The sequence below is a fragment of the Macaca fascicularis genome, chromosome 4 (genome assembly GCF_037993035.2).
Source record: "Macaca fascicularis isolate 582-1 chromosome 4, T2T-MFA8v1.1".
In the NCBI taxonomy this organism is placed as follows: Eukaryota; Metazoa; Chordata; class Mammalia; order Primates; family Cercopithecidae; genus Macaca; species Macaca fascicularis.
The window spans coordinates 155,622,125-155,642,655 of NC_088378.1; the positions used below are offsets into that span (position 1 = coordinate 155,622,125).

At 42.7% G+C, this 20,531-nt stretch overlaps 1 protein-coding gene across 4 annotated transcripts; it reads right to left on the reverse strand.

The window, feature by feature from the left end:
- Positions 1-943: 943 nt before the first annotated feature.
- On the reverse strand, positions 944-14,184 carry RBM24 (RNA binding motif protein 24). Of its 4 annotated transcripts, none has more exons than XM_005553966.5 (4): positions 13,424-14,184; positions 12,258-12,381; positions 10,428-10,482; positions 944-3,059 (listed from the first exon to the last, which is right to left on the reverse strand). In XM_005553966.5, the coding sequence occupies exons 1-4, from the start codon at positions 13,589-13,591 to the stop codon at positions 2,696-2,698; spliced, it is 711 nt and encodes a 236-aa protein (XP_005554023.1). In that variant the 5' UTR covers positions 13,592-14,184; the 3' UTR covers positions 944-2,695. The 4 variants fall into 4 exon arrangements, with proteins under 4 accessions (XP_005554023.1, XP_073894923.1, XP_073894922.1 ...); XM_074038823.1 differs by lacking the exon at positions 944-3,059 and adding an exon at positions 10,176-10,261; XM_074038822.1 differs by lacking the exons at positions 12,258-12,381; positions 13,424-14,184 and adding an exon at positions 9,967-10,079 and having other exon boundaries at positions 10,428-10,447.
- Between the last annotated feature and the right edge of the window lie 6,347 nt (positions 14,185-20,531).

A 20,531-nucleotide genomic window follows, 5' to 3' on the forward strand; every position in this document is an offset into this window, starting at 1 on the left:
CCGTGTTAGCGAGGATGGTCTCAATCTCCTGATCTCATGATCCGCCCATCTTGGTCTCCCAAAGTGCTGGTATTACAGGCGTGAGCCACCACGCCCAGCCACTATTACATATTTACTTACTATATATATCTGGCGCTGTGGCAAGCAGTTGGTATGCTTTTTAAATTTAATATTTAAATAACCATGCAAGACAAGTATTATTGTCACATTATTATAGATGAGGAATGCATTTAAAAAGTGAATTACAGACCGGGTGCGGTGGCTCACGCCTATAATTCCAGCACTTTGGGGGGCTGAGGCAGGCAGATCACGAGGTCAGGAGATCGAGACCATCCTGGCTAACACGGTGAAACCCGGTCTCTACTAAAAATACAAAAAATTAGCCGGGCATGGTGGCGGGTGCCTGTAGTCCCAGCTACTCGGGAGGCTGAGGCAGGGGAATGGCGTAAATCCAGGAGGTGAAGGTTGCAGTGAGCCAAGATTGCACCAACTGCACTCCAGCCTGGGCAACAGAGGGTGACTCCGTCTCAAAAACAAGTGAATTTCAAAGAGCAATTGGCTTCACTCGCACTGCTGAAAAGTGGGAGTCCAGCTCAAATCTCAGTTTACCTGACCCCAGCACCACTGGGCTGGTCCCGCTTCTGACTAGTCTTCTCTACTACTGGCCCACGCCTTCCAAGGCGTCTTTCAGCTAACCAGTTTTCAGTGACATGAAGTCCCTTAGGTCTCCCCTGGTGGGATAGGGGATGACCTATATCATTTGCTAAGTATAAGGTAGATAATTGAGTTAGTGAAACTTACTTTAAAGGCACAAAACCAGGACATTGAGGAGAGGATTATGCTCACTGAAAATGTTACATATCAATCATGGCTATTAATTCAAGTTCAAAAGAGAAATCATTCACCTTTACTACAGAATTAGAAACAGCCAATGCAACAGAAGTTTTTAAAAATTATATTTAATACAAGTGAATAGATTAGAAGATCTGAAATGTTATAAAGCAATATACACAACGAATAAATAATTTGCACAGGAGAGTCATGTCTACATAACACTGTCTAGTATGGGAATACTTAAAGTAAATCCAGTGATAATGGAGAAAGTCCATAAAAATGCTAACCTGTCTTCCCTTGTATGAAATTGTTCAAGTATAAAAATCCAATACAGTGTAAAATAGTATTCAATTTAGTTTAAGAATAAAAATTGCAAGTATTGCAGTTTCAGAAGAAAAATGTAAAGCAGCATTTAAAGACTATGTAAGAATAGTGTTAAACTAATGAATTACCGATAAATGAGATCTACACAGGCAAAATCAGAGGAGGAAGCATGAAACTAGCAATATATACTGTTTGAAAAAAAATCTAAAAACTAAACTAAAATGTGTTAATGTAAGAGTACTCTCTTATACAGTGCACATATGAATTTAAATAAATCCAAGTCAACATCTTTAGTTGAATAGGTTAATATTTAATACGCTACATCTAGACCTACTAAATAATTTATGCCATGAGATGAATACATAATTTTACAGTGTCACATCTAAAGTTCCTTTCTTTAGAGTGCAGCATAGTAAAACTTAAAAATAAATATCTTAAATAGCATTACTATTAAGGCACAGTATAAACCACATTATCATTAACCTTTGAAGAATTGTAATCTCAGTAACCTTGTTGTCTCATGTACTGTAGTCACTAATAAATAGTTTTAAATATGACTCTGAAATAGATACTAAAAAGTGTAAAATTACTTAAAAAGGGAAAAAAAATAAATGTCCTTAAGACAGTTCTGCAAACTTTGCCTGCCTTTATTCATAAGCCACGAGTCGACACAATAAATAGAAAGAGAAGGCTGTTGTAGTAAAAGCCGGATCCTATTTCAGAATCAGAGTTGCTGACACCAGCAGATACAAGTTTCCCAAAATTGAAACAGGATGGGGAGAGGGATTAGAATGTGACAAGCTCATCAAACAAGCACAAGTGATGTGTTCTTTCCAGAACTGTGTGTTATTGATTGTCTGTACAGCTGTTGCACCCATTAATTCCACATCACTTGTTCCACAGTTCCACTCATCCACAGGACAGATGAGAAAATAGCTTTGGTGCCTGTCCACCATTTTACCCACTGCCACGCTCCTAGATTGATTGTTCGATGCCCATTTTTGAGATAGTAAGAACAGGACCTTCCGACTTGAAAAAAGTTCTATAGGCCTTAAGTGACTGCTAAAAATGACAATCAGTGCTTTCGCCATTTTGTTTGTAAAAAATCTGCTTTTAAATGTAATTCAAGCTACATATTGCTCGCTCTGTATTCCCTGGTTCAACTAGATTCAAACAGCATTTTTCTAACTTGTAAAAGGCAGTTTGCTTCCCTGATACTATAAAAAGAGCAAAAATAAAAATCCCGTTACAAAAGTGAAGTTCCGTTGTTACTCCTGGCGTCATTTCATAGTGGCCTTTCATTTACTCAGGCTCTTTGGGATTGATTTCCAAAATTGTGCCCATTCCTCTCATTCTTACCTCTTTCTCATCTAGAACACTACCTGGAGTATAAAAAAAATAATAACTCTGCTTCACAATAGCATGGCTGTTTTTTTTTTAAAGCTGTTAAGTCAATGTTAACTCTCTTATTAGCTACTAAAAATTGGAAAATTGGGAGGGAAAGAGAAAACAATTCAACTTTGATCAGATGGCTGGTCTATTGCATTCGGTCTGTCTGCAGCTGCTGAGGCTGGTACTGGCCAAATGCTGCAGCGGCGGCAGCTGCTGCAGCAGCGGCGGCAGCTGTCCCAGGTGCCGCTGCGGTGATTGGCTGCTGGACTGCGTAGCCATAGCCCCCAGCGGTAACATATCCTGCAGCAGCTGGAGAGGCTGCATAGGGGTACTGGTCATAGGCAGCAGCGGCGGCGGCAGCAGCAGCGGCTGCTGAGTATTGTGCGTATGCAGCTCCAGTGTAATCAATGTAAGGGGTGGTGGAGGCGGCAGCTGCTGTCGGCTGGACATGTGGAATGACCACTCCTGGCTGCACAAAAGCCTGCGGATAGACATAGTGGGCAGGTATCCTGTTGAGAAATGGAAAACAAAGTCAGGCGGTAGTCACCTCCTATCTGTAGCATGTTTTTCAAAGATAAGACAAACTCAAATTTAGTGGTTATTATGAGCATAGGGTTGCCACAATATCTACTTTCTGGTGGTCCACTGAGAGTACTCGGGCAGTAGCCAAAGTCAGAGTGCCCCCACAAGAACTGGACCCCAAAAATATGATGACACCCTCCCTGCTAGAATTGTCATGTATGATTATTTGGAGCTGTTAAATACAGTTTATCAAGAGTTTGGAAAATAAATCAAGATTCATGAGGGCTACACACATGAGATACTTAACAAGTGCTCGATTGATAAAGCTTTGGAAAATTTTGTAATGAGTTCACAAAATAAAAATGTTTAATTAAGTAAATAGAAAAATTCTTAGCCAAGAATATAGGACTCAACAGGTAGTCCATAATTATTCTGTGGGGTGATCACCAGTTCGTCGAAATTAACATAAACGTTAACAAAATCCGTATGTTTATTATCATGGCAACCCTACTTGAAATTGCTATGCAGACTCAGCACACATTAATCTCTCTGCAACCTCAGTCACCCTTATTAAAAATAATAATTAAAAAAGGAAGCAGGCGACAAAATAAAAAAAAAAGGAGTTTAAAAGTTCACAAGTGTGGTAAACATAGCAGAATCACACTTCTCAAACGAACTGTAGTGCAGCTCACTCTGTCACAAGAGGCTGTCGTGGGAAGCTACAAAAATGCTATTAACATTCATGGCAGTGATTCCCAAAGAGATGTGCAGCACACTTATTTTCTTTCTTTCTCTTTTTTTTTCCCCCATAAAATTCATAAGGACACAACGGTCAACCAAACCTGTTTGACTATCAGGCACCTGAGGGTCAGCCAGCTTGTTTATCTCTATGCAAGACAGACAGAAGGGGTTTTGGGGAAATGATGAGGCTGAGGGAAAAGGCAGGACAGGGAAGTACAACTAAATATTTCTAAAATTAATAGAAATTTAAAAGGTTTACATAACAAGAAAACTTTTTTTTTTCACATCTACTAACTCATTTCATCCTCCAAATCAGCAGAAATACGTTAGTGTTATGTTTGAAATCTGCCCTATTCGTTGATATTTTGTACAAATCATATCAATTGTATAATCATGTGTTATCCTGCAAAAGTTCAAGAAAGTCAAACAAAACCAGTACCTTTTAAAATTATACATTCATAGATAATACAAGACAGACTCCAATGACCTTACTTAAAAGTTAATGTGGTTAAGAAAATAAATCACAAGAGGTATTTAAAAAAAACTCCATGCATCTCCATTCTCACTCTTGCAATTTATTACTGCCCATCTGAAACACTACCATGAATATCTGATTTATCTTCTTCTTTAAAATAATCTCCATTAAAGCCCCCTATATTTGTATCTAAAATTATGACACTAGAATGCTATGTGGTTGTTGGCAAAGCCAACTTATAAGAAGTACAAGGACAAGTTAACAATCTTCCAATTTCAAAGAACTCAAAACAGAGAAGAGCACATGTAGATTGTTCAGAAACATAGATTTTGCTTTGCCTTTTCAGAGTTTTACTGAAAGCACTCATTAGCGAACATCCATGGAAAAGATGAATTTATCTCAGAGGGTAGTGGACTTTGGCCCCAATGATAAAAATACACTCGATTTTACCAGACTTGTAGATCTTTCCCAGTGCCAGGAGAAACGACGTCATCAAGTGTTTCTGAGGACACTCAGAGATGTTCTTAACTGCTTGTCAGAAACCAGGCCGCGTGGTCGTGCACACACTCAGAACGCTGCTGCAGGTCAGGTGACTGGCTCGCTCGCAGCAACAGGTGTGGCTTTATGAAACACTGTCCCTGGAGGCTGCCACCTCCACAACGTGTAGACACGGCTAAGAGAGCCTACTCTCATGCCAGTTTACATGTGGTGATGGACAGCAGGGGCTGCAGCCGGGCTATTTTTGATCCTGTCATGCGACAAGGGTTTCCAGCGGGTAAAATGTCTTTATAAGGCCAAAGTAAAACATGTATCAGCTGCAAACGCCAGCCAGTGTGGATCTCACTGACACTGAAACCTTAACCCCTTGTACTCACTCTCAAAGTTCCAAGAACAACACTGTGGGTGCTAGGTTGGTATCTCTGAACAAAGGTGTTAACTGAAAATGTTTCTCCTACAAAAAGGCATGAGAAAGTGTTGTGAAGAACGCATTAGAAGACAGGCAAGGTTGCTTACGGGGCTTTAGCCCTGCGTTTACTTCGCATTAGGAAATAGTTTTGATTTCACAATGTCAAACAATGAGAATATAAAGAAAGTTCAGTGGATTATCAGACTCCTACATGAAGTTTGGCAAAGGTTAAAGAGACGTCTGGAAGGCAAATGAAAACCTAGAACATTTTAAGGCTTAGGGAAAAGGAGAACCCAAAAGACCTCAGAGAGCCTAAAATATCCTGGGTCAGGAAGGAAGGCAGAATTGGACTAAAGGTTCAAGTGGCACTTCGGAATGAAATCCTGAATTAGGAGTTTTTTTAATAGTCTGAGAAACCCGTTAAGGTGATCTGGGAATCTCCCTCCTATTAGACATTTACCAATGTCTTTTCCTTAACTATGAAATGTGCATGCCTAGTAGTTACAAAAAGCACAAGTGCAAAGAAGATACTTTTGGTAATTTTCAAAGAAAATTTACTACATTTTCCTTTTCTTCCCATCTCTTCAGGTTCCACTGACATCTCTATGTGACTTCTGAAGCAACATCGTAACTGGTTTTGAAGAAATATCCTAACTGGTTTCCTCTTCCAATCTATCTCACAGCAACTGATGACAAAGTCTCCACCTCATTTGATGACAAAGTCTCCATCTCATTCATTTGCTCAAAGTAATCTTGGCTCCTAACAAACCAAACTCAGTGCAAATTTCTCAAGCCTTGGCATTCTAGGCTAAAATACCCAGACTGCCTCTGGCTCCAAAACACCTTTCTAGTGTTTCCTTCCACCTTTCCTCGAACCCAGGTCAACTGGGCTCCTTTATGTTTCCTGGACAAGCTTCACATTCCCAGATCCTTGCCCTTTATTCATGTCATTCATCCCTCACCGCGATGCTGTCTCTACCTGCTGAAATCCAAATCCCACTCACCTAGCTCTAGCACTCACTCGGTGTAGAGCTTTCAGAAATTTGCTTTATTTTTTAGTCTCATATTTTTCTTTTTTTCATGCTATCGTGTCTTAACACAGCCTCATATTTTGCATATGTGAAATGGACTAATAATCTCACAACCCTGGATTGCTGTGCATTAAATAAAATTATCTGTGGAGAGAGTCTACAATGACGAATATAGTAGGCACTCAATACAAGAGTTCCCTACCCTCCACCATTCTTTAAAACCTAGGTCGACTTCTACTTCCTTCATGAAGACTTCTGAATCCCATTCACTCCCCTGATGTCCATCTCTCTTATCTGAAGCCACATGGACAGCCCTTCTTGGTGCTTATTGGCTTTCTTATTGGATTATGAGAGAATTAGAGTTTTGTCTTTTGGGGCTACAACTTGACAAAGAGGAAAGAACGCAGCTTCTGAGGTCAGGCAGGCCGTGATTCTGAACCTAGAATCAGACTCTAACACTTAGTAGTTCTGTGATCGGGGGATGTTAATTAACCTCTCTGTGTCTTAGTTTTGGAAAAGATATTAACAATGCCTTCAACAAATACTGTGAGAATTAAATTATGTAATTTATGTAAATCCCTTATCATTACAATCCATATGGCAGATGTTTGGTTAGTGTCAGTTACAGTCCGTCCTGCCCTCCTTAGTGGACACTATAAATACTAAGCACAGTGTTACCACACCCAGCATAAAACTGAGCACTTAAAGGCATACTGAGTCAATGTTTAAGTTATGTTCAACCTGATCTAAACTAGCCCAGAAATTTCTACTCACAGGTCTGTAGCCTCCCCTCTCCAAGGTTTCAATAAGGAAATGCTTCTTTCAAACATAAACTATAAAATATTGTTCAGCAAGTTTACAAGTTTTTCTACATCTGCCCACTGTGCTACATTGGAAATTCCTTTTAGGCCAAGGTGTTTTTGTTTTTTTTTGTTTTTTGTTTGTTTTTTGTTTTTTTTTTTGAGACAGAGTCTCACTCTGTCGCCCAAGCTGGAGTGCGTGGCACGACCTTGGCTCACTGCAAGCTCCGCCTCCCGGGTTCACGCCATTCTCCTGCCTCAGCCTCCTGAGCAGCTGGGACTACAGGTGCCCGCCACCACGCCTGGCTAACTTTTTTTTTTTTTGTATTTTTAGTAGAGACGAGGTTTCACCGTGTTAGCCAGGATGGTCTCGATATCCTGACCTCGAGATCCGCCCGCCTCGGCCTCCCAAAGTGCTGGGATTACGGGTGTGAGCCACCGCACCTGGCCTTTTTTTTTTTTTTTTTGAGACGGAGTCTCACTCTGTCGCCCAGGCTGGAGTGCAGTGGCGCCATCTCGGCTCACTGCAAGCTCCGCCTCCCGGGTTCAAGCCATTCTCCTGCCTCAGCCTGGGATTACAGGCGCCTGCCACCACGCCCGGCTAATGTTTTGTATTTTTTAGTAGAAAACGGGGTTTCACTATGTTAGCCAGGATGGTCTCGATTTCCTGATCTCGTGATCCGCCCACCTTGCCTCCCAAAGTGCTGGGATTACAGACGTGAGCCACTGAGCCTGGCCCCTAGGCCAAGGTTTTGTCTTCAAAGGCCCAAAGCAACCTGGGGGCCATTTAAGGACCACATTCAAAAGAACAGTTCAGTTGCTAGAATTTCAAATAAGTCAAGTCAAATTTGAAATTCTCAAGCTTCTTTCCAGGCCTAAAACAGGAACATGTAGCATTCAAACAGAATTTAGGATGACCAGGTGTGATTTGTTAGGTACAGACTCTGAAATTAGAGCAGTGTTGAGAACCTCTTAAAAAAGAAAAAGAAAGCTTGCTTGATCCACCTGGAATGCTATCTATTTCTAATAAGAATCTCAAGTTCAAACAATTCATGCACACAGTAATAATTACCATCCTTTATAAAGACAAGTTAACATTAGACGAAGTGGAAAACAAAAGGTTGCTATCAAAACACATTTGCTTTCAAATTTCCATATGACACATCTTACACTGGTGGTTCTAATTTTCCTTGTGTTACCTTCTTTCTTAAGGACTGATCTACAACGACTTCCAAAACCAGTCCAAATTCCTATGCCCAGCTCTCAAGATCCACCTTAGACAGTCTGGTTTCTCCACACACTGAGTCTTCTCCTCTATGCCTCTGCTTCGGCTCACTCCATCCTATACCCTCCAGACATACTCAGTCTTCCTTTTACCTATGACATACCCAGTGGTACAAGTCTAGTGCCAGTCTACTTGCCACGCATACCACAGCCTTATTCAACTCCTCCACCTCATCTATTTTCTTGCTACTCTGAATTCCTTTTGTGCTTGAAACAATACCAAGTCATTTAGCAATTAGTAATTCTTGACTGGTTTTTGCATGACTTTTGGTTCCCAAACTAATGTGCGATTCCCTCGTTTTGCATCACCCACTGGCACAGTGAAAAAATAAACACATGCAACTACCTGTTGATTGATTCCATTTTATAACTGTTTCAAGATTATTAGTGTGAACTCACCACTAAGCTCACATCACACCTTCAGATACAAGCTCTCCTCCCTAATCCCACTTTAAACAGATAGTCTAAATGAATTACCCACAGAAATAGCTGAACCCATCAACCCACCATTTGTTGTCAGTATCTGGGTTGGCTTGGATGGGGCTCTGATAAATAGCTATGGATATAGGAAGGCCCTTTCTGATCATATTGACAGAAGAGTCTTCCACAGCTAAAAAAAAAAAAAAAAAAAAAAGTAGTTGACAATAACAGTAGTTACTGATATGTTAGAGCTATAAGGAGGTGGTCATGGGAAATATAACCTGACTCTTCCAAGTCAAGTTATTGTTACTTCCTTTTTAAAACCTATTCTTTGAGACACATATGGTAGACAACCATCTATGTAGACAGATTCCAGCCTTCCAGGTTACACAGGTGGATGTTTAGGTCCTAAGCTAGAGAAGAAATTATTATTGAGGGTAAAATACTCTTTCAACAACATGAACATTTGAAAAGAAAATTTAAGTACCCTGCGTTAAGAGTTACAGGAATGTTCATCAGGTAGAATACAGCCAAAACAGAATCTAGTGTCCAGGATAAATTGAGGCGGGGGGGAGTGATCTCCCACCCATATAACCTCTGAATGGAAGAGAACTGGGGACCTTGGAACAGGAAAAATGGTAATCACAAGACCCAAAGACAACACAAATATAAACACGTGTTCACCTGAGTTAGGTCCAAAAGGTGAAGGTTAGTGCTACACTACTCAAAAAAACTGGCTTATGTTAATAAAATCTGATGAGAGTTGCTGAACCTTTAAATTAGATGGTCTAAAAGTGGATACACATTGCAAAAGAAAGAACCCCATTCCCAGAAAATTTCCCATAAAACAGAAACTTAGGACATGCAAGCAATGAATCTGTATTCTGACAAAGAGAAATCACACGATTTAGCACTCACTACAAAAATACGGTTAAACAGAAGTCACAGGCTACAGCTTAAAAGCAAGGAAAAAAAAAAAAAGGCCCTTTGCTTCCCATGGCAAAATCAAAAGTCAACACCCCTCAACACCACCACCAAAACCAAAACGCAAAGAGCCCCTTCCCCAAGGAAAAGAAAACACTTTCACTACAGCTCTTTTCAATTAAGTAAAAAGCACACAGTTTAGCTATCAACACCACTTCATTACTGTAATAAATAAAATAAAGCACACGAAGGGCTATTGACTATTGTGAAAAATAAAAACAACAACACCAACATCCATGCATCGTTAATCACCATCTGAGCTTGTGTGTCTGAGTCTACTGGTTACAGAGTTTAATTCCAAACAGAACTATTCCACCTCTTATCATGGTATCCTTCTGATCAGTTAGCTTAACTGTATACGAGCCCTGTCAGGTTAGAAAGAGATAAATAAAATTGAGTCAAGTTGAACAGTAGTAATGGTGATGGGACACAATCGTCTTGTACACAAGTCATACCTGGTATTTTTGTTTTGTTTTGTTTTGCTAATCATAAGCTCAAACTTTGTCTCGTTTGGAGGCTGCATACTTGGTCAGATAACTTGACTCATCTAAAAATATTTATAGTATCAGCATTAAAAATGCACAAATATATATATAAAATTATATAACCAGGAACATTCTGTGACATCATGATCTTATCTGTATATAACAAAGAGGCAGGTTAACAAATGATAGTCATACTGAAACTTCAGAAAGTCTGATTAATCAACTTACCCGAAAGGTCTCTGTATAAGGGCTGGATGAAGTTGTTGAACACCAAAGGCAAAACCTAACAACAAAACATACCACATTCTTTATTTGTGCATGGTTAGGCATTTATTACTCGTACAAGTAAAATGCAATCACAACTTCCACTTACAAAAGATAACCATTCTTTTGCCACTTTAAAGAAACTGTATGTATGTATATTTTTAAAAGTCAGTTTTATAAATGCTATCGTTGATTCAAAATAAAGGTTTTAATAGGGGAAAAGTGGAAACTTAAAAAAAATCTGCAAAGTTTAGTTGGCAGACACAGAATCAGACCTTGGGAAAATGTTCATGAAATAATATTAAGTACAGCAGGATCTGACAATGAAGTTACATCTCAAATATTCTTACAGTTTTGAACCACAATCTATGAAAAGTCTTTGTAATCTGGAATGTTCTGAGATGCTTCAGACAATGCTTTGAAAGATTATGGGTTTTAGTTTTCAGTATTCAAAATTCTCACACACACACACACACACACACACACACACTTTTTCTGGATACTACATACCCACAATGTATTTCTGGATACTACATACCCACAATGTATTAGACAAATTTTTTTAATGCCCATGAATATTTGCACAGGCACTCACTGTCTTGACAACCTAGTTTCCTTTTAAACCTGTTTGGATGGAAGTGTCAACCTCGTCCCAAAATTTCAGATGGAAAGGCTTAGAAGTGAAGAGTACATGATTTAATCAAACTTTACAAGTAAAGATGCCTGACCAAGGAAAAGAGTGTATTTGCTTAAAAATCAACTCTCAACTATTTGTGCTAATGCAAAGGGCAGTGTTGTCAATAATCCAAGAGATATTGTTTTCCCATAGACAAAAAGATGCTCCCTTTTGGCAACTAATAGCTACCTAACATAAGTAAAATATTTCTCATCTCTAAGCCTGTTTCTTTGTCTATAGCAAGGGTTTTTGAGTAAGCGCAATTTCTGTTTTCTTTGATTGCCAATACTCTGTGATTTTATGTTAAAGTTTTACCATTTGGGGCCCGCGCGGTGGCTCGCACTTTGGGAGACCGAGGTGGGTGGATCACCTGAGATCAGGAGTTCGAGACCAGCCTGACCAACACAGTGAAACCCCATCTCTATTAAAAACACAAAATTAGCTGGGTGTGGTGGCGCATTCCTGGAATCCCAGCTACTTGGGAGGCTGAGGCAGAACTGCTTGAACCAGGAGGCAGAGGTTGCAGTGACCCTAGATCGATCGCACCATTGCACTCCAGCCTGGGCAACAAGAGTGAAACTCCATCTCAAAAAACAAACACACAAAAAAACACCTTTACCATTTGGACATCACCCCTACCCCTTAATGCTTCCCTTGGGTCTGTGTTCAAGTCAGACTGCCTGCTCTGAGTACAGTGCAACTGGTGCTGAAGGAGAGACACCACGAAGTAGGGAAATACATTAGTTGAAGTCGACAAATTTGGCTAATATAATCCACATGTGAATTATCTACAGGTGGCTAAAAATTGGAAAACTGAGAGCAGACTACAAATGTATGTCATATAGGAAACAGGTGAGTCATGACTAACTCTTCCTCCTGTACAAACTCTTCAGACCCCCAAGATCCATTTTTGCACACAGGTACATTTCAAGCCCTGAGAGGAGTATTTACAACTCTTTTATGTTTAATGCCTTGGTAGAATAACAAGCCATGTTCAAGTTTACTAAACACATCTACAGAGGGAGACAATGTCTTCTAAATTAGAGAATCAGCCCGCCCGTAAGTGGCGGGGGGGGGGGTTCTTGGAGAGGGGGGTAGGGGAGACAGACATTTCTCACCTGGTTGCATGATCCTTGGTTTTGCTCCTAAGTATGCCAGGTTCACGTTGGCCTTTCTGCCATCAATGATGGGATTGGGATCCTTGCAGGCCCTTTCGGCAGCAGCCCGGTCAGCCATGGTGACCTTAGCAACAGACACACACAGACATACATACATAACCTCTACATTAACCCCTGAAGGAAATCAAGAATCACAATGGAGAAGTCATTCATGATAAAACTGAGATCAAACTTTCTTTCTATTCTTTTCTTCTTTCGGCTGGACCCTCCTCTTTGATCTCCCATTTTTAAAAGGCGGGCGGGGTGGGGGGAGCGGGTAGACCAAGGAAAAAAAAAAGAAACCCTCTAACCCTGCCCCACCCCTGAAATCTTAAGGGTGCTACTAGGGCCTAGCTGAGATTTGGAAGCCTAAATTCTTGGAACTCTAGATCCTCCTTCCCCGACTCCCCCGCCCCCCAGGTCCCTACTCAGCCTCAGAGGCACCGTTTGCTTTAAAGAAAGTCCAGCCTCACATCCGCCCAACGCTCCCAACCTCCCGAAAACACTCCCCAACGACAATAGCTATTGTCCCACTCTGGGGCTCCCTGCTCTTCGGCAGCTGAATTTGCACGCTTAAATCTCTAGGAGGGAAGCTTAATATGCTCTGTTTCAGTTCGGCAAAGAGCCCTAGGATGATCCTTTAAAAGAACCTACCTTTGCAATTAAAAGGCGGGGGGATGACACAAGGGGAACAGCCCCATACCTCGTGGGGTGTCCCCTCCCTGCCCCAGCCACACCACCAGAACACACGCATTTTTACAAAGCAACAGCGCGCTTAACAACCGGCCTGCAGCCCAGGAATGCTGCAATTGTTTGGGGTTGCGGCCCCTCCCTCGCAACCCTCCGCACCCCAAATCCGATGGTCATTACAGTTGTCTCCTTCCACCCCTGCCCTGCCTTGCCCGGCCCCCGACCTCGCACAGCGCTGGGTCTTCTCCGAACCCTGCGAGGCTGGCGCCGGCCCTCTCCCCTAGCAAAGTTTCAGTTCACCCCGGTGCGAAGGGGCAGCGCCGCTCTCCCCGCGGCGCTCCTCACGGGTCACGCCGAGCCCTTCACTCCAAGCTCCCGATCCCCGGGGTCAGGCGCCACTCCGTCCCTCTCCTCAACCCCCCGTCCGTGCAACTTACAAATCCATAGCCCCGGGACTTGCCCGTCTGCCGGTCGGTGATGACCACCGCCTCCTCGATCTCGCCGAAGACCTCGAAGTACTTGCGCAGGCTGGCGTCGGTGGTGTGGTAGGGCAGCCCCCCGACGAAGATCTTGGTGTACGTCGTGTCCTTCTGGGTCGTGTGCATCTTCGCGCCCGCCCCGCGGCTCGGACTCCGGCTGCGGCTGCGGCTCGGGCAGCGGCTGCGCCTCCTCCTCCGGCTCCGCGTCTCCCGCACCCTTTCGCGGCCGCCTGGGGCCAAGGGCGAGCCAGGGGGCGAGGGCGGCGGCGCAGCGGGAGCGAGAGGCCGGGGGCGGCCGAGGGCGCGGGGCGCGCGGCTTCCGAAGTCGCCAGCGGCCCTGGAGACTTGACTTCGCTCTCTCCTCCCGCCCCCCCTGCCGGTCACCGTACAAATTCTCCGGATCGTCTGGATTAGAATCCGGTTCTATAGAATGTGCAAGCGGTTTCCACTCACCCGGCGGGGAGGCCAAAAATGAAAAGAGAGGGTAGTCCTCAAGCGAAGAAGGGGGTGCTTTAGAGGTAGATTTTTCTTCCTTAGGAATCAGGTGCCTTGGGTGGGGTGTGGGGAGGGTCCGCGGGGAGAGCGTCCGAGCGCCGAGGCGGGCGGGGGGCGCGGCGGCGGGGCTAGGGGCGAGGGACTCCGCGCGGCTTCGGCTCGGGTCTGTCCCTCCCGCCGCGGGAGCTGGAAGACGAGTGCAGAGGACGGCTCTCCACCTCTCTGCTCCCTTCCCCCGCGGGCCGGGGGTCGACGCCCGGCTGGGGAGGGGGGCGGGCCGGACGCCTGCGATTGGCCGCGGCAGCACCTGGGGCGCCGGGCGCCGCCGCCCCCCAGCTGTTGGGAACAGCTGCTTCTCTCCCGGCGCGGCGCTGCGCTGGGGCTCGGGGCTCCGGCTCTGTAGCCGGCGCTGGGGTAGGGCTGGAGACGCCTGTAGGCGGCCTGGCTCTCGGCGTCGCCTGCTCTAACCAGTCAAAGTCTTAGGGACCCGGCGCAGCACCAGCCGGGACCCAGGGTGCGGGGACTGTGCCCAAGGAGGAAGCTGCGTTGCTTTCCAAAGTGGACGACGCTAGCTTTTTGGGCTAGGCCTCGGTGACAGGGCCGGCGACCTGGACTGGCGAACTGGGGTCCCCAGAGGCCTGGGGCGATTCGCTGAGAGGAAGATCCCCTCCCGGGTGCGGGGGGTCAAGGAGCTCGGCCTAACGATACCCAAGCTGGACACCCTGGGGTCTGAAGAGTGAGAAGGAGGGCCCCAATTTTCCTTGGCCCCCAAAAACCGGTGCTGGGGAGAATCAGTGAGGTAGAGCCAGAAGGAAAAGAAAGATCTAGCGCTTGGGTGTAGTTGGGAAAACCATTAGCCTTAATTGCGCACCGCCCAGCCAAACCAAGTAACTGGAGATACCTATGTCCATCAGGCACCGCCTTCTATTTCAGAGGACCATAAATTAGTACTTTAGCCCCCACAGTCACCAAATTTGTCTTTCCTCCCTAACTTAGTTATTCAGGAAGATTGGTACAGATGTCTCAGCATAAGTCGTCCTTTTTTTTTTTTTCCCCTAAACAATTAATCTATTTCCTTCTATTTGAATTACAAGAATGTTTAGTGGCTTGACCTCATCTGTTTTTATCTGGATGTAAATGTAAAAGGTATACTTTTTGAAATCAACTGATTGCATAACCAGTGGTTTCCACCTGCAGACCTGAAAGCATTTGTAGAACACAGAGCACCCCATATATATTATGACTTTACATCAGCTTTTTGCAACTACTTTTAATTGAGAGTTCATTCAATTAGGCCTTAAAATCATTCAGTCATACTTGAGGTTTGGATGAAAATATTTAATGTGAGCAGAAAGTTTCATCCATCATTGTTGGTGCACAATTTCCTTTTAAGTCCTTTCTACCAGGAATCCACCCTACAGTCCCTACATTAATCGCCCCTGAGCGGCACCATTTATTCCATTAAAACAATTCGGTATGTTAACCATTAGAGAGGTGCATACTGTGTTTCTCTCCAGGGCACCTTTGCCAGTCAACCCAAGAGGGTGAGAAATGTTGCATTTGCAAAGGCCAATGGGAATGCAAATATTCTTGTGCAAAACATTAAATATCGTTTTTCATCTTGCTGACTTCCTCATGAGGTTGACTTTTTGAGGTCATTGGTTTCTTTAAGTTTGAACCCTCAGTGGGAGATATAGAGAAATCAGAAATCTATTAAAGTTAAAAACATTTTTTTCACCCAATTAAAAAAAAATAAAGAATTTTACAAATAGATGAGAGCCAGAAAGTGAAATTGTAAAGAGCCAGCACACAGGTTCAAAAAGCACTCTGTGTGCTGGTATGATGAAGATAATTTTTAAAATTTATAAAAACAAAGCAGGCGGGGAAAGAGAGGAGGCGTGGTTTTTAATATTCAACATCCATCTTGTGATGTCATTTAAGAATTACTGTACTTAGATGAGGCTCAGGCAAAACCCTTTTGTGAAGGGAAGCTGCTCAGAAGCCTTAGAAGGGTGCCTTTGGCTATCTCGCCTTTCTTCCTACCCGGATTGGGAGCCCACCCTGGAGGGGACTGTGATAATATCAGGGAAGGAGGGTGTCTGGGAGTGTAGCCAGCAGCTAGGATGTTCACTAGGTAAAGTGGTGAGATCTACGAGGAAATTCTGATCGCGGGTTGGAATACTTGTGTCCTAGAACTCAGCTTCTGGAAATAAGACACTCCCGCCCCGTGCAACCCCTGACTGCAGTGTTTTTATTCTTTCAAGGGAACAGTAAATACTTGATCACTTTGCCTGAAACTTTGCCTGGATGGTCCCTAATTTTGAATTCCAGGGATAATTAAAACATTACTAATACACTGGTATTACGTGAGTCACTGAGAACAAAGGTTAAGAGGGATGGAGATTCCTTATTTTCCAAACCTATTTAAACAGAAGCCAGAATTCATACCCACTTCATCTCAACAAACTTTCATCAAGACCCCGCTCCCCTTCGCCCAGGCAAGCACCGTGATAGGCACCATTGCTGCCCACTGTGGGTTTTGTTTTTACATCTACACAAAGGTGGACACAGTTAAAATGGCCAGATCCTCATTTTTGGTGGATTTACGAATCTGAGTCATCAAACCATGTAGCCTTGGGGCCATAAAGTTTTCCTGAATTCAGGGTTTCAAGGTTAAGTACCAAATATTTCTGTACAATTACCCATTACAAATTCAGGTTTGAAAAACAATGCTGGGATAATCCTTTTGCTTTCTCAGCTGCTTTTGGCAGAGAATACTTGTATATTCACAGGCCTTGTGCAATATAATGTGCGCTTCTTTGGAAAGAAAGAACCATAAAATACTGTGAAAGTTATAAATAGATTCCACAAGCTTGTCATCTCCAAATTAGTACATATGGATGGCCCTGAAGTTTTGGTTTCCACTCCATGGCAAGATCAATATTATTTTATTACTTACAGTAAATTATTGTCCACTTTGTTCAAAATCTTTATCTGACTGTAAAGGCCAGAACCAAACTCACAAGTTTCACATTCATGTATAACTATCTTCTCTTTTCCCCTTCCCTCTTAAATTAATCACGGAAATCAACTTCAGGCTCACAGCCTTTTAGAATAATTTTGAAAAAAGAGAGTCATATTTCATGAAGATTGAGAAGCACTTTTCTGGCTTATTGAGTCTCCTACCCCAGAGATAATATTGCTTTGGACAATAAGCCACCTGAGAGCAGGGTGACACTCTTAGGTGTCACTGGATCTCCTGCTGTCATTAAAACCCTTCAGAGGGTTCTACATATAGTTGGCACTAAAGAAATATTTACTGAAAAAAAATGGATGTTTTAAAGATACTTACCTTCAAGGTTGATGGGAAGAAATATATTCTTTTTTTTTTTTGGAGACGGAGCCTCCCTCTATCTCCCAGGCTGGAGTGCAGTGGTGCGATCTCGGCTCACTGCAAGCTCCGCCTCCCAGGTTCACGCCATTCTCCTGCCTCAGCCTCCCAAGTAGCTGGGACTACAGGCGCCGGCCACCACGCCCGGCTAATTTTTTGTATTTTTAGTAGAGATGGGGTTTCACTGTGTTAGCCAGGATGGTCTCGATCTCCTGACCTCGTGATCCGCCTGCGCCTGGCCCAGGAAGAAATACATTCTTGATTAGAACTGACGACCTATAAAGTGGGCACTTTTTTTTTTTTTTTCCCCGTCTGGGCACTTTTTTTTTTTTAAACAAAAATATAGCTTCAGTGAACTCTTTTGTTTTGGTTGTTTGGAAACATTTTATCTTCTTTTGAGTATCTGTGTGCGCATTTTGATGTAAAACCAACAGGTTTTCTGGCCTTTTGAGAAGTGCTGTCATCAGCCGTATTTCTGTTTCTTTGGGCGGGTTGCTAATTCTCTCTTAGTAACAGATAACAAATGTGTGTGATAGGTTATGCTGCTATTTTAGTGTGCAGAAGAATTGGCAGTCAAAAACCTAGTCAGTTCAGCTCAGACCCACCTCTGGGGAAATTCTCTTCATGCTGTATTAAACCACAGCTAAGCTGGTAAATAAAGTGAAATGGAAATTTGTGCCTGTTATTCAGTCGTTAAAGTCATAATGCCTCTTTTACACTGAAAATCCGAAAAACAGAGAGCAGAGTAGGATTATTTGAGGGACAGGCAAGGGCACAAATCAAAATGTCGAGGGACAAAAAAGTTCATTGCCAGCGTCAGCGTGCCAACAATTTCACCCTGCCTGTGTAGAAGTAGCTTTAAGTGTATGCACACTTTAATTTCTATTATGTAAACCCGAAAGGCAAGAAAGAGAATGCAAACATTTTAAACCCACTGTGTGCTTGTTCACATTTTAAACTCAGGATGTCCTTTAGTTTTAAGTCTTTAAACAGTGAGCTTCTGAGCTGCCAAGTTATTTTTAGGGAACTGATGATACTCTCCAAATGTATTGAATGACCTCTCTCTGGATGACAGATACATTCTAATGCTGTTGCTTGTGGGCTGGGCAGAGGGCACCGGGTGATGGAAATAGTCCTGGATCTCAAGACAGGAGACCTAGAGTCTAGTCCAGGCAGTTATTAACCAGCTCCAAGACCTTGTTTGGTTTACTTCATTAAAAAGGACAAATGTGGTTAGAAAAAGTACTCATGGTCTTATCGTAGAATGGAGGATGCTAGCGTGACCCTTTATTTAAAGATGTCTATAGAGGGTGACCTCGGATTTCGAAGATGGCTTAATATTAATACTTGAGTGTTGCTTATTAACTTTTTAATTTAAGCAATTTGAGATCATTTTGTAAGATTGGTATTTTCTCTGATAACAAAAGGAAAGGCATATTCATGATAGAAAATTACGAAAACATAAAGATGTACAAAGAAGAAAATAAAAATTACCCACAATTCTTTCCACTCCTTAAAATAACTGTTGACATTTTAGAGTATCTAATTCCAGGCTTTTCTTATACATAAATATACACACGTAAGTGTTACAAACATAAAGTATAAAGTACAGCTTTTATCAGCTTTTTTAAAAAAAACTACTAGTATACTGTATAGTGAATATTTTTCCTTGTTTTAAATTGTTTCTGCAATTTGAATAGCATTTTAGCATGTCATTGTCCCCAAGTTTATTTATGCAGTCTCTTTTTGTTGGATATTTATGTTATTTCCAACTTTTCCCTATTATAAAGGGCTCTGAAATTAATACCCTTGTAGAGATATATATATATATATATATTTTTTTTAAGACAGAGTTTTGCTCTTGTTGCCCAGGCTGGAGTGCAATGGTGTGATCTCAGCTCACTGCAACCTCCACCTCCTGGGTTCAAGCGATTCTCCTGCTTCAGCCTCCCTAGTAGCAGGGATTACAGATGCCTGCCACCATGCCCAGCTAATTTTTGTATTTTTAGTAGAGACGGGGTTTCACTATGTTGGCCAGGCTGGTCTCGAACTCCCGATCTTAGGTGACCCACCCGCCTCAGCCTCCCAAAGTGCTGGGATTACAGGCGTCAGCCACTGCACCTGGCCAATAAATCTTTTTTAAAAAAACTTTTATTTTAGGTTCAGGGGTACATGTGCATCTTTGTTATAGAGGTTAATTGCTTGTCATGGGGGTCTGGTGTGCAGATTATCACCAAATAATAAGCATAGCATGTGATAGGTAGTTTTCCGGTCCTCTCCCTCCTCCTAGGGAGAAATTGCCACACTGTTATCCACAGTGGTTGAACTAATTTATATTCCTGCCACCATCAAGTTGGCCCCAGTGTCTATTGTTCCCTTCTTTGTGTTGATGTGTACTCAGTGTTTAGCTCTCACTTATAAGTGAGAACATACAGTATTTGGTTTTCTGTTCCTGAGTTAATTCTTTTAGCATAATGGCCTCCAGCTCCACCCATGTTGCTGCAAAGGACATGATCTCATTCCTTTTTTAAGGCTGTGTAGTATTCCATGGTGTATATGTACCACATGTTCTTTATCCAGTCTACTGTTGATGGGCATTTAGGTTGATTCCGTGTCTTTGCTATTGTGAATATTGCTGCAGTGAACACGTGTGTGTGTGTGTGTGTCTTTATGGTAGAATGATTTTTATTCCTTTGGGTATGTACCCAATAATGGGATTGCAGGGTCAAATGGTAGTTCTGTTTTAAGTTCTTTGAGAAATTGCCAGACTGTCTTCCACAATGGCTGAACTAATTTACACTCCCATCAACAGTGTATAAGGGTTTCCTTTTCTCTGCAACCTTGCCAGCATCTGTTACTTTTTGACTTTTTAATCATAGCCATTCTGACTATTGTAAGATGGTATCACATTGTGGTTTGGAATTGCATTTCTCTAATTAGTGATGCTGAGCAGTTTTTTTCATATGCTTGTTGGCTGCCTGTATGTCTTCTTTTGAAAAGTGTCTGTTCCTGTCCTTTGATCACTTTTTTTTTTTTTTTTTTTTTTTTTAAGACAGAGTCTTGCTCTGTCACCCAGACTGGAGTGCAGTGGCGTGATCTTGGCTCACTGCAACTTCTGCCTCCTGGGTTCCAGCCATTCTCCCACCTCAGCCTCCCAAGTAGCTGGCATTACAGGCACAT